We start from the raw sequence: 12,229 nt of genomic DNA on the forward strand, positions 1-12,229 counted from the left end.
CCAAATCAGTAGAAGAAATGTCACACACACACACACAATAAACATACCAAGAAGCAAAAGCCTGGGAGGGCAAATGAAACTTAATAAAGTTAAATTGTTTACTAATTAAGTGGGTGGAAACATGGCTAATAAGAAAACTAATTTTAGTGTCACTTTCTCACCGTTATTTCACTTTTTTTTTTCTTTTTTTTTGGGGGGGGGTGGGGGGGTGGGTGGGTGCTGTGTCACTTTTACTCCCATATATTTCCACAAGTGGGTGAAAAGTCAACTATTTTTCTCCGCTGTACGCGGAGTCTTGGATGTCCCAGCCCCGCCCGGTTACCTAAAGGCAGCACGAGAGCACGTGTTGGAGCCTTCGAGAAGTCGACTCCCCCTTTTCGAGAGCAGCCGAGCCGAGACTCCCCAACCGGCGAGACTTTTTACTTTTACTTCGCTGGTTGTGCCGCTTCGCTATGTCCGCCGTAAAAGCGCTGAACCCCAAAGCAGAGGTGGCCAGGGCCCAGGCCGCCCTGGCGGTTAACATCAGCGCCGCCCGCGGGCTTCAGGATGTGCTGAAAAGTAACCTGGGACCGAAAGGGACCATGAAGATGTGAGTGCCGCCGGAAGCCCTTTGTGCAGCACGCCTGCTAATGCTAAGTAGCTAACGTTAGCCAGCGGACTATTGGCGCAGTTGGCCGCAATGTCGCTAAATAACTCCCGCGTGTTTAAACAATTTGAAAAGCATCTTTTGCGTGTAAGAAAACGCGAAAACTGCATTTAAAAAAAAAATTGAGTTCAACCGGAGCCGGTCCCTCGCTGCGCGGATAGCGGGTTTCCCTGGCGCACGTTGCCCTGCCCAGTCATCGTCATGAGCCGATAGCCACCGAGCTAACGTTAGCGTATTAGCATCACCCGGTTATCAGATTAAAGTTAAAAGTCTCATAATCGCCGTTCGCGTTAACTCAATTATGAATTAATTGAGTTCCCGCTCGTCAAAATTAAATCTGGTTTATTTCAGAAAACCGGCGCTAATACGAAGCCGTCTCGTCGGTTCGTGCGCCGACTCTTGCACACGGGACGGATTACGGATACTTCTCATGAACACGCAGTAAGTTTGTGCTCGGGTGACGTTTTAACCCTTCTGTGTCTGTTTGGACCCTCAGGCTGGTGTCTGGTGCGGGAGACATCAAACTGACCAAAGATGGCAACGTCTTGCTCCACGAGATGGTAAGGAAGTGCTGTGGTGCGACGATGACTGGTTTTGTGCGACCGTCTCGCGGTTTACTCTCCCGTCTTCTTCAACAAGGAGTGACCGCACCCCTGATGTGCTTTATGCACCATCTACCCCGATGTTCTCGTAAACAAAACAAACACGTAGGATTAACTTGTCTTTTTTTTAAATGACTGGAATTGAAACTGCGATACTAATTCGGCTGTTTTGTGTCTTGATTAATGAAAACCTTAAATTGAATCCTTGAACAATTCATTAATTCATTGCATGTAAACTATCACGAGCCGTTTTCATGATTTTCTGGACATCTTGCAGACCAAACAATGAATTGATTGGTCATTTAAAACGATGAGCAAGTTGATTGAGTCTTTATTAGATGCAGCCCTGATGTCGTAAAAAAAAAAAAAAATGTTTTTGCTGAGGTTTTGTATCGACACTAATAATGGAGGTATTGCTTTTTATTGCTGCTGTGTTTTCAGTGTTTGATCTCGACCCGTTTTCCCTCTCTCAGCAAATTCAACACCCGACGGCGTCACTGATTGCTAAGGTTGCCACGGCGCAGGATGACATTACGGGAGATGGAACCACCTCCAACGTCCTCATCATCGGTGAACTGCTGAAGCAGGCCGACCTCTACGTGTCGGAGGTAATCGGCACTGTTCACGAAAAGTCTTTTTTTTTTAAAATGTTTTATTGTTGTACTGGTCTGGTTTTATAATTCTAGTTGAATTGGCTAGTGAATCTCTCCAGAAGAATGAAAATACTCTGTAGTTAGAACTGGATATAGTTCCTTCCATAACTTTCTTTTGATTTCCTGATGCAGGGTCTTCATCCAAGAATCATCGCTGAGGGCTTTGAGGCAGCGAAGGAGAAAGCCTTGGCTGTTCTGGAGGATTTGAAGGTGACTCGGGAAATGGACCGAGAGGTCCTCTTCAACGTTGCCCGCACCTCCCTCAGGACCAAGGTCCACGCAGAGCTGGCAGACCTGCTCACCGAGGTGAGACACGAAGTTCAGTGTTTGTAGTGCTGAAGGTTGGCATTTAATCCGCGGTACCAAACAGGCATCTTAAAGTCACAAGATGTTAAATGTTGAAGTTTAGCACAGACCAAAGGGCTTAGTTAGAGTTAAGGAACTCTTAGTATAGTAGTTTGAACCTTCACGTTGTGCCGTGCAGTGAGCCAATTATTTCTAGCTAACGTTTGGACGTGACCGTGATCGAGTTGTCTGTCTGTCTGCAGGCTGTCGTGGATGCTGTGCTCGCTATCACTAAACCCAACGAGCCCATCGACCTGTACATGGTGGAAATCATGGAGATGAAGCATAAGACCGACAGCGATACACAGTGAGTTTTTAACACGGAGCTGGAATCGGAAGGTGGTTCGTCTTGTGACTGAGAAATCTAAACGCTACATCTTTGTTTCTCAGATTGATCAGAGGTTTGGTATTGGACCACGGAGCCCGTCACCCAGACATGAGGAAGAGGGTGGAAGATGCTTACGTGCTGACATGCAATGTCTCTTTGGAGTATGAAAAGACGGAGGTCAACTCCGGCTTCTTCTACAAGAGCGCGGGGGAGAGGGAGAAGCTCGTGGCTGCAGAGAGGAAGTTCATCGAGGATCGTGTGCAGAAGATCATCGCCCTGAAGAACAAAGTCTGTCCCAATGGGGAGAAGGGTTTTGTCATCATTAACCAGAAGGTATGCTGGAGGAGGACCGGGGCTGTCTTTGAGTAACTGCAGGCTTGTTACAGTCTGTATTGAGTGTGGTTCAGACAGTAGCTCATTTACAGCTGCATTTTGAAATGGGCTTGAAAAACAACCAATATATAAAGTGAAACAACTTTTTGTGTGGAGTGACAATATTTTAAAGGAATACAAAGCCTGTCATTCCAAACATGCGCTATACAATATATGTTGTCTCAATAAAAGTGAATTTAGAGGTCCTGTCAGTAATAATTTTCACCATGTCAGCTCACGTATATTGAGATTTTGTCATTTCTACGTGAACAAAAATAAGTTGGTTTTTTTGTGAAAATAAAGGAAAAATCGACTATAATGTGCACAGCGAACACCCAAGGATGCTAACGTAGCTCCCCCTGGTCTCTTGTGTCTGTGCAATAGTAACTCTGATCTGTACCTCTGCATTAGGAGAGCATGTTCCTCCCCTACATGTATTCAACGGATCAGAATAATCTTTATCTCTGAAACTGACAAAAGTACATTATTTCTTTAATTGATTTTTGTAAATGGAAGTTTTGATTTGGTCTTTTCTCTGTATTGCGTAGGGTATCGACCCGTTCTCCCTGGATTCCCTCGCTAAGGAAGGCATTGTTGCCCTGCGCAGGGCAAAGAGGAGGAACATGGAGAGGTAAGAAATTAGCATATTTTCCATGTTAAAAGTAGAAGTGGCCTTTATTATACAGTTGAGATGTGACAGATTTTTTTTTTTGGGACAGGCCGCTGTGCAAAAACGGAATGTTTTAAATTATTTACAAGAAGAAGAAAGGAAATGAAATTCCACAAATCAGTTAATTAGGAACTAAGAAGCCCATAATGTTGTCAGAGGGGGTGCTGGTTTGCTAACAACTGTCAAACCATCAGTATTAAGACTGCCTGCACAGATTTTCTATCTCCAGCCACGAGCGCCTTTTAAACAGCATGGCAACAAACTAGGCTCCTGGTCGCTGTACCTTCAGCTCCTCTATATTTAGACTCGGCTCAACCCTCCTGTATCCATTTAGTAACTTTTTTTCCCCTTAAATTATGTAAATCAAAGTATAATTTATTGTTTTACGTCCTTCAGTCAACACGTATCTCCCAGTGACTTTTTGCACTAATGTTGAAAATAGCAAATCTTTTGCGATTCACTGATGAAGAGGCAGAGATTCGGTAGACTTCAGCTTTATACACTGAAATTGGGACACCTGTACCGACAGCACCTGATGCTGCTCTGGTTTGAGATACTGTGGGTATTCCCTGCTGCATCACATCCAAGAATTGATTAACTCATACAGTGTGTTGCTCCCTCCGCAGACTCAGTCTCGCTTGTGGTGGCATTGCTATGAATTCAGTAGATGACCTCACGTCTGATTGCTTGGGATATGCTGGGCTGGTTTACGAACACACACTGGTGAGTATCTAGCTCTGGTTTTCTGTGACATTTTCAATCCGAAAAGCACTCAGACTTTCTTCTCTCCCCCCCCCCCCGAGCGCGCGTAGTCTTGTGTTTGTATTTTGTATTTTAAAGATGTTAATTGCCTCCGATCATGTTTGCAGGGAGAGGAAAAGTACACGTTCATTGAGAAGTGCGGGAACCCTCGCTCAGTGACCCTGCTGGTGAAGGGACCCAACAAACACACACTCACGCAGATCAAAGATGCCGTGAGGGACGGTCTGCGGGCAGTGAAGAACGCCATCGAAGACGGTAAAACACGACGTAACCTGAAATTATACGACGTGCTCGAACCTTTTGACTTGTATTTTCCACTTATGGAACATTTACTGCAGCTCACTTGAACATTTTAAATTACAATTACAAAAAAATATATATATATCTTTTTTTTTTCACCAATGCCCCTAATTTAAATTAAATTCAGGGTTGACAGTAAAATTGTTTTTAGTTTTTTTTCACTTTTTCCATCGGTTGATCTTAATGCAGTTTGCCTGAAAACATTTGATAGTTTATCAAACGTTCTGTGCCCCTTTTCCCGTCATTTTACTATTGCGGTCTTTAAAGCCGACTCCATTGTCATTCAGGAAAATTATATTTTTCTTAAGATCATTTTTGTCCATCTTCTGTTGTTAAGTTTTCCTTTCAAAGTGACTTTGTGAAGCTATTTTAGACCTTGTTATCCAAATGTTAAGTAGACAAACGATATGTCAATGTAACTGCGGTAATTCTTTACATTTGGTGAAATGCAGTTGGTCTTATTTGCACAGCGAACACCCCGGGATGCTAACGTGGCTCTCTCCGGTCTCTGATGTCTGTGCAACAGTGACTCTGATCTTTTCCTCTGCATTAGGAGAGTTATGTCTCACCTACGTGCATTCAGCTGATCAGAACAAACTCCACAATGTATTTTTGACCAGCAATTCATCTAGTTCTGAAATGCGTTGTTATTCCCTCACTGAGGCGATGCGGTTATGCTGAATATCTTTTCTTTGTCTCTCCAGGTAGCGTGGTGTCTGGCGCAGGTGCGTTCGAGGTTGCTGTGGCAGACGCTCTGGTAAAACACAAGCCCAATGTGAAAGGCAGAGCCCAGCTTGGAGTGCAGGCATTTGCAGATGCTCTCCTTGTCATCCCCAAGGTGAAGGACTTTGACTTTCCTCCCAGGCGTTCAGTGTTTGTTTACCTTTTATGCAAAAGTCTGATTTGGTTATCTGTTCATGTTCACACTATCTAAATCTGTTGATTTTTTTTTAATTATGTATCTCCCTTTCTAGGTTTTGGCCCAGAACTCTGGCTACGACCCACAGGAGACTTTGCTGAAGCTGCAGACAGAGTACAAAGAGTCCGGTCAGCTGGTTGGAGTTGACCTCAGCTCAGGTCAGAGCCACAGCAAACATCACAATACTTTTTAATTAATGAATCATGAAGTGCTCCCATTTTTAAGTTTGAAATTAAACTACATATAATAAAGTGAAGAGAATTTTTAACACTCAGACTCGGCAAAAAAAAAATAGAAGTTAGAACCTCTTTTTTTTTAAATTTTTTTAACTTAAATCTTTTTGTTTTTCAGGGGAACCAATGGTGGCAGGAGAGGCAGGTGTATGGGATAATTACAGTGTCAAGAAACAGCTTCTCCATTCATGGTGAGATGATGCGTGTCTAAGTTATACAAGACTAATGGAATATATCATATCCTGATGGATTGTTCTCATCAATCTCTACTGTGTTTCCTTACAGCACGGTGATCGCCAGCAACATCTTGTTGGTGGATGAAATCATGCGAGCTGGAATGTCTTCTCTCAAAGGTTAAAGGTCAACTGAAGAACCTGCAGCTGTTATCATATACACACACACACGGATAGTTGTTTATCGGACGGTTCAGTCAACATGTTCCCACTCTTAGCACTCTGAAGCACCCCAGTCTGATTGACAGCCCGCTGTAAACATCCACAGCATCCATCACACCGTCTGTCAGAATTCATTGTTACGGTCGTCATGCCTTTTTTTTTTTTCATGGATTTGTCAATGCCTCCCTCTCAAGTGATTGGTTTATTTATGAGATTTTGTTTAAGCTCTGACCTCTGCCACTCGGTTTTGTTTCTGCCCATTAAAGATCTTCTTGGCTCTTGAAATGCTTTTTTTTTTTTTTGGAAAAAAATTGGTGTATGTGAAGCGTGAATGGATTCAACCTTGGGTGCTTTGTTCATGAATGCCGTGAACCACATCAGGAAGAAGCCATGCAAACAGTAACGCACCAACAGTGGGGGAAATCTAGTTTACGAACATTCCCATAGTAAGTAACGGTAATGTTTGATTCTTGAACCCATTTTCTATTACATTTATGGTGAAATATTCTACTTTTACACCATGAAAAAGTACAAGCTTTATTTAAGAGTTAACACGCACAAAACAAATGCTTATTTGATATTCAGTGTTAAATTACCCAGCTAACATGGAAATAAACTCCTGACCCACAATGTTAAAATTTTCAGATGTATCCTGTATATAATTTAGCATTTTTCGGTAATCCAACAAATCATCAGCTCATTTATAGAACAAAAACAAGGTGTCGCTCATGCAAACAAAATGACAGTTGAGGTATTAAATATAGCGGAACCTTGTTTTTTTTTTTTGTTTTACACGGAACCTCTTTATGGTTGAACCTATATCCGTCGCGATGGTGAAATCTGTCCGACACTGAAACGACAGACATGTAAACCATACAGTCAAAGTTTGAGAAGTTGTGCCGCTTTATTGTACTTAGTTAAATATAAAACTTATATTTTTATATTGAAGAGTCATTTCAAATCAATGTCAGCACAAACAAACCTGTTAAAAAAAAAAAAAGGACGTTAAAAGGATGTTCTGGATATTCGCTGTGTTTTTGCTCTCAGTTGCAGGTAAGAGCTCCGTTTCATTTCTGAATTTAACTTAAAAAAAAAAAAAGTATATTGAATTAAATAAGAGTTTTTCGTCGTGGCAGTCGCGGAGGAGATGGTGAACATCCCCGGAGGAAAGCTGTTGATGGGAACCAGCGCTGCAGATGGGAGAGATGGAGAGTCTCCCACCAGAGAGTTGGAGCTGCAGCCTTTTAAAATAGATGAATATCCTGTCACAAACAACGAGTTCAGGTGATCAAACTGGAAACATGACATTAATGTAGATGACGTGGTGTTAAAAATAATACAACAACGATAATTATTAGTTGTTTTTTATTTTTTTATTTGCCACAGAGACTTTGTGAGGGCGCAGAAGTACAAAACGGAAGCGGAGACGTTTGGCTGGAGTTTTGTGTTTCAAGATTTTGTGTCAGATGAGCAGAAGAGCAAAGTCACTCAGAGAATAGAGGTACTGGGAGTTTGGTCAGATGAAATCCATTAATAACCAAATATAAATTTACCATATTGAGCTTAAATCATTTTTTTTGGACTGGCAGAGTTATTAAAAAAGATGTCTGTTACACATACTACACTACTGCAGAGCACTTAGTAAACTATGGATACCAGCTGCCATTTCTAACTACCATGTGAATAACCTTTGACTCATTCCCTTATTCTTCCCATCCAGTCTGCTCCTTGGTGGTTGCCTATAGAGCGGGTCTTTTGGAGACAGGTGAGGTCGTGAGTTTTATATTTGTATCTGTATCTGTTGCATATATATATATATATATCCCAGCATGCCCGTCTTTCTCTCCTTTGACCCTCCACTGTTCAGCCTGCAGGACCTGGTTCAGGCATTCGGGAGCGCCTGGACTTCCCGGTGGTTCAGGTGAGCTGGAATGATGCTCGGGCCTTCTGCCAGTGGAAGGGAAAGAGACTGCCTACAGAGGAGGAGTGGGAGTGGGCTGCACGTGGGGGGCTGCAAGGTACGGTACACAGTTTGTACAGCGAAAACATAGAACCCCTACTGCATGTACCCCCATTACAGCATTTTTTTGAATGGTTTGTTCTTATCTGCTGTGATGGACAACATTTAAACAGAGATGGTATTACATTTTATTTTACATTGCTTCTTCAGATTGGTGCGCTCTACGGAGGGAGCAGCTCTTTATTATTTTTCTAAACAGAGACACCCTAAACTACATTTTAGCAAGTATTTCAGACACAGTGCAAATGAGAGCGGTCTTTACAAGTCACAGAGTAAAGAGCAGAAACACGTTTTTTAGAAAACCTTGCTTGAAAATCAGGGGTCCAAATAACAAGGGTGGTGGTACCCTATTGTGCATGTTTCAATTTTTATTTTTATTTAGCTGGAAAAAAAACTGATCTTGGGACTAAACTGTAGGCAGACAAGGGGAATTTTGATGGAGGATAACAGGGCCTAAGATTTTCATCAGAATAAAAATTACCCATTGAAACCACAAGAGGGAGCTGTAATAAATGTGAACACATTTTGTTGAATAGGCTAACTCACATATGGTAGATCGCATAAATACTTTATTTCACTGTCCTCTTTGAATAAAGCCTCATCTGCTGATATAGGCCACAACCATTTCCACCTGTAATTTCTTTCCTGCAAAATGTGCCCACATTTTTATTTTGTACTTTGTTTGCCAGTGACTTGAGTCATTTTTTTGGCCATATACAGTCCAGAGCCAGGATATCAAATTTGATACAAACTGGCCAAATAGTGGTGCTGTGATGAATTGTTGAAGATAAAGTATATTGTGGAAATATTCCTCCCTTGGTGTACAAATTGTTACATTTTATAATTTCATATATTTCTATATAATTTTATTGTTTGTTGTGCTCTTATCTCTTTCCTGCACGTCGTGCTCCAGGTCGGACCTATCCTTGGGGAAACAAGTTCCAGGCCAACAGAACCAACCTGTGGCAGGTCAGCCTACCACAGCGAAGCATATTGCATATCACACTGTTTGTTGTCCTCATAGAAAGCTTTGAATATGTTAGTTCTCCATTTATTTGTGCAGATAATAATACCACTCTCTTAGGATAAATTAAAAAAAATTTTTTTTGATGTAAAACTGATAAAGCGTGATTTAAATAAATGTTCTTTCCATGGCACCGAACCATAACACATGTCATCTCAAGGCACTTGCATAATAAGTTCAAGACTTTACAGGATTACAGACAAATCCCATAAAAAAAACAAAAAAAACATGAGCAGCACTTGGCAACAGTGGAGAGGAAAAACTTCCTTTAAACAGGAAGAAATCTCGAACAAAACCAGACACTCTCAAATCACGTTCATATGAAAAAACACACTTTGTAATAAACTATTTGAAAGTTGTTGGTTTTTTTTGTATGTTTTAGGGATTGTTTCCAGATGGAGACACTGCAGAAGATGGATACCATGGCATCTCTCCTGTCACAGCATTTCCTCCCCAGAACAGTTATGGTAATTGTGCCTGACTTAAAGTTAAAAAAACAAAAACAAAACATTAATAAGATTATATATGTGTGGCATGGAAACCAAGATGGCCTTAGTTGGAAGCAATACGCATTAAAAAGATGTTCCAGAAATGCATTGATGCTTGTTAACATAAGTATAAGGAAGTCCGCTGAGAGTTTTAAGCTTTGAGAAACATTTGACTCATCCTCTCATATCTCTATGAAGTGAAAGCAAAGTACATATTATGAAGATAGATTCTTACTCTATGCTTCTTTTTATAAGTACAATATTGATTTTTCCTGCAGGACTGTATGACATGATGGGAAACACATGGGAATGGACATCCACACCCTTTCCTTCAGCACGCCCGATGTATGTGCTGCGTGGTGCTTCTTGGATCGACACGGTGGACGGTTCAGCTAATCACAAGGCTCGAATCACAACCAAGTGAGTTATCGGTGACAAGGAAAACCACAGAGCTGACGTAGCTACTGTACAGCCCTACTGACTGACTGCTGGTTATGATTCTGTGTCCTGCAGGATGGGCAACACTCCCGACTCCGCCTCTGATAACCTGGGATTCAGGTGTGCTGCCAGCGATGGAGAGAAACAAAGGAGGAGAAATGACAAAGCAGAGCTATAGCAACCAACAGGGAGTCAGAAATATTAAGCAAGGGACAATTATGTTCATTCAAAACAGCAGTGATTCATTTGTTATTTATTCATCTGGTCACCCTCAAGTTGACAACAAGAAAATGGAAGGGACTAATTGAAAAATAACAGCTCTGATTAAGACTGGTAATGATGACAAAGGTGTCGGGAACAAGTGTGTGCAGGAACAAACTGTTTCTCCTGTGGAGAACTTAGATCTTTCTTTTTTTTTTTTTATGAATTTGACAAAGAATAAAGGCAAACATACTAATACTTAACATTCAATAAATGAATAATTTTTAAAACTTTCAGTCTCACTTTTTTCTATAAATTTTACTATTGGAGCACTCTATGAAACAAGAAGAATCTCATATAATTCTATCATATAGGATTTAATAGTCCAGACTGAAGAGACTTTCTTAAATATCTCACTGAATTTATTCACTAAATGGAAGAAGTGGGACACTCTTTGACTACCAGCATTAGTAGTCTTCCTTCTACATGTAGGGATCTGTCTTTGTTGAGGGTTTTTATGTGACTGGAGAGTAAATTGTTCCATCAGTTTGGACACAGTTTCTCTGAGTAATCCTGTCCTTGGCTGTACGTTTTACTTTCTCATCATGACTGGCCGGCTGATTGGATTCATTCTGTTGAACAAAACAGGGAAGAAATTTGATCAAAACTCCAGTTTCTCTTGAGTATTAAGTAACTGTATAAAACCAAGCTTTCTGTCTGTCCTTAAGAAATTATCAAGTACTCTTGAGCTGACCACACAAGCTGTTCCAGAGACATCGAGAAGGACTTAAATGGGATTTTATTGACCGTGACTTTTTTCTTTCATTGCCAACTATCTATACAAGACTAAATGAAAGCTCTTTTTTCTTCTTATAACTCATGCAATTTTATAATAGAGTCACTGATAATACAATAGAGACAGTTTTGCAAATCATGCAAATGAAGGAATACTGCTTTAAATCTGCACATTTTGTAAAAAATCAGTACATCTGAACAGAGTTTCTACAGAAATGCCGCCTCTTGACTTGGTCTTATGTTGTGAAAAAAATTGCGTAATGACTAGTCTTTTATTTTTGACCTAATTATTGTTGAATGTCTTTTGTTCTGGTTGCAGTGTAGTCACGGGAGTGTTCCTTATGCTGTAGTTACATAAGATTACGTAAATAAATATAAAGCAAAATGAACAATAATAATGAAGTTAATGTATGTTTATATATCAGACTTTTAATTTTGAAACAGATGTAGGAAACAAATTTGTATCAACAGCAAATGTAACAGGAAGAAGTAAACATTTAATTTCCTCACTTGAGTGGGAAAAAAAAATGGCTGATGTGCACTCTGGCAGCACTACACTATGAATATGGAACTATTAGTGTGATTAATTAATGCAAAAGTTTTACGGACAGCGACCGAGGAGGACGGGACAAGACTGGATGAATTATCCCAAATTTTCCAGGAGCAGATCGCTGGGCACGGCCTGGAGGAGGCTGCAGGGGAAGGCGATGCTTGGCACGGTCAGGTGGCCCAGATGTCAACGCAGTAGACCGCAGCAGAGGTGAATGGGACCACGAGGTAGGTAGGCCATATAATCACATCTAAATTTCCTTTAGGTAAATGTTCTCTTGTGGACGTTAGCGGAAAGTGTCTTGGATCATTGTGAGTTGTTCTATAATGAACAGTCGTTCAAGAGCGGACATTCATCGGACGTTCTCTTGTGAACGTTTGCGGAACATTTTCTTGTGAACGTACATGAAATGTTCTGTCGCGGACATTCACGGAAAAATGTATTTGTGAATGTTTGCGGATTGTTCCATGACAAAAAAAAAAAAAAAA

General features: G+C 40.9%; 2 protein-coding genes and 1 non-coding gene across 3 annotated transcripts; all 3 read left to right on the top strand.

The window, feature by feature from the left end:
• Positions 1-369: 369 nt before the first annotated feature.
• On the top strand, positions 370-6,510 carry cct6a (chaperonin containing TCP1, subunit 6A (zeta 1)). The gene is made up of 13 exons (XM_069719683.1): positions 370-589; positions 1,143-1,206; positions 1,722-1,856; positions 2,034-2,207; positions 2,450-2,553; positions 2,637-2,907; positions 3,495-3,577; positions 4,243-4,339; positions 4,486-4,633; positions 5,383-5,516; positions 5,653-5,755; positions 5,949-6,021; positions 6,116-6,510. Exons 1-13 carry the CDS (start codon positions 453-455, stop codon positions 6,186-6,188), a joined length of 1,596 nt encoding a protein of 531 aa, XP_069575784.1. The 5' UTR covers positions 370-452; the 3' UTR covers positions 6,189-6,510.
• Positions 3,267-3,403, top strand: LOC138635288 (small nucleolar RNA SNORA22). Its single transcript, XR_011312111.1, has one exon. It is a non-coding gene; the product is annotated as a small nucleolar RNA SNORA22 (small nucleolar RNA).
• A 549-nt stretch (positions 6,511-7,059) lies between the features above and the next one.
• On the top strand, positions 7,060-10,525 carry sumf2 (sulfatase modifying factor 2). The gene is made up of 9 exons (XM_069722472.1): positions 7,060-7,278; positions 7,362-7,509; positions 7,612-7,726; positions 7,946-7,990; positions 8,093-8,243; positions 9,159-9,214; positions 9,652-9,736; positions 10,036-10,177; positions 10,271-10,525. The coding sequence occupies exons 1-9, from the start codon at positions 7,239-7,241 to the stop codon at positions 10,371-10,373; spliced, it is 885 nt and encodes a 294-aa protein (XP_069578573.1). The 5' UTR covers positions 7,060-7,238; the 3' UTR covers positions 10,374-10,525.
• Positions 10,526-12,229: the final 1,704 nt, after the last annotated feature.

Source organism: Brachyistius frenatus, unplaced genomic scaffold (assembly GCF_029030835.1).
Source record: "Brachyistius frenatus isolate BFR_SWC_R1_liver_20210118 unplaced genomic scaffold, ASM2903083v1 Contig_5, whole genome shotgun sequence".
NCBI lineage: Eukaryota > Metazoa > Chordata > Actinopteri > Embiotocidae > Brachyistius > Brachyistius frenatus.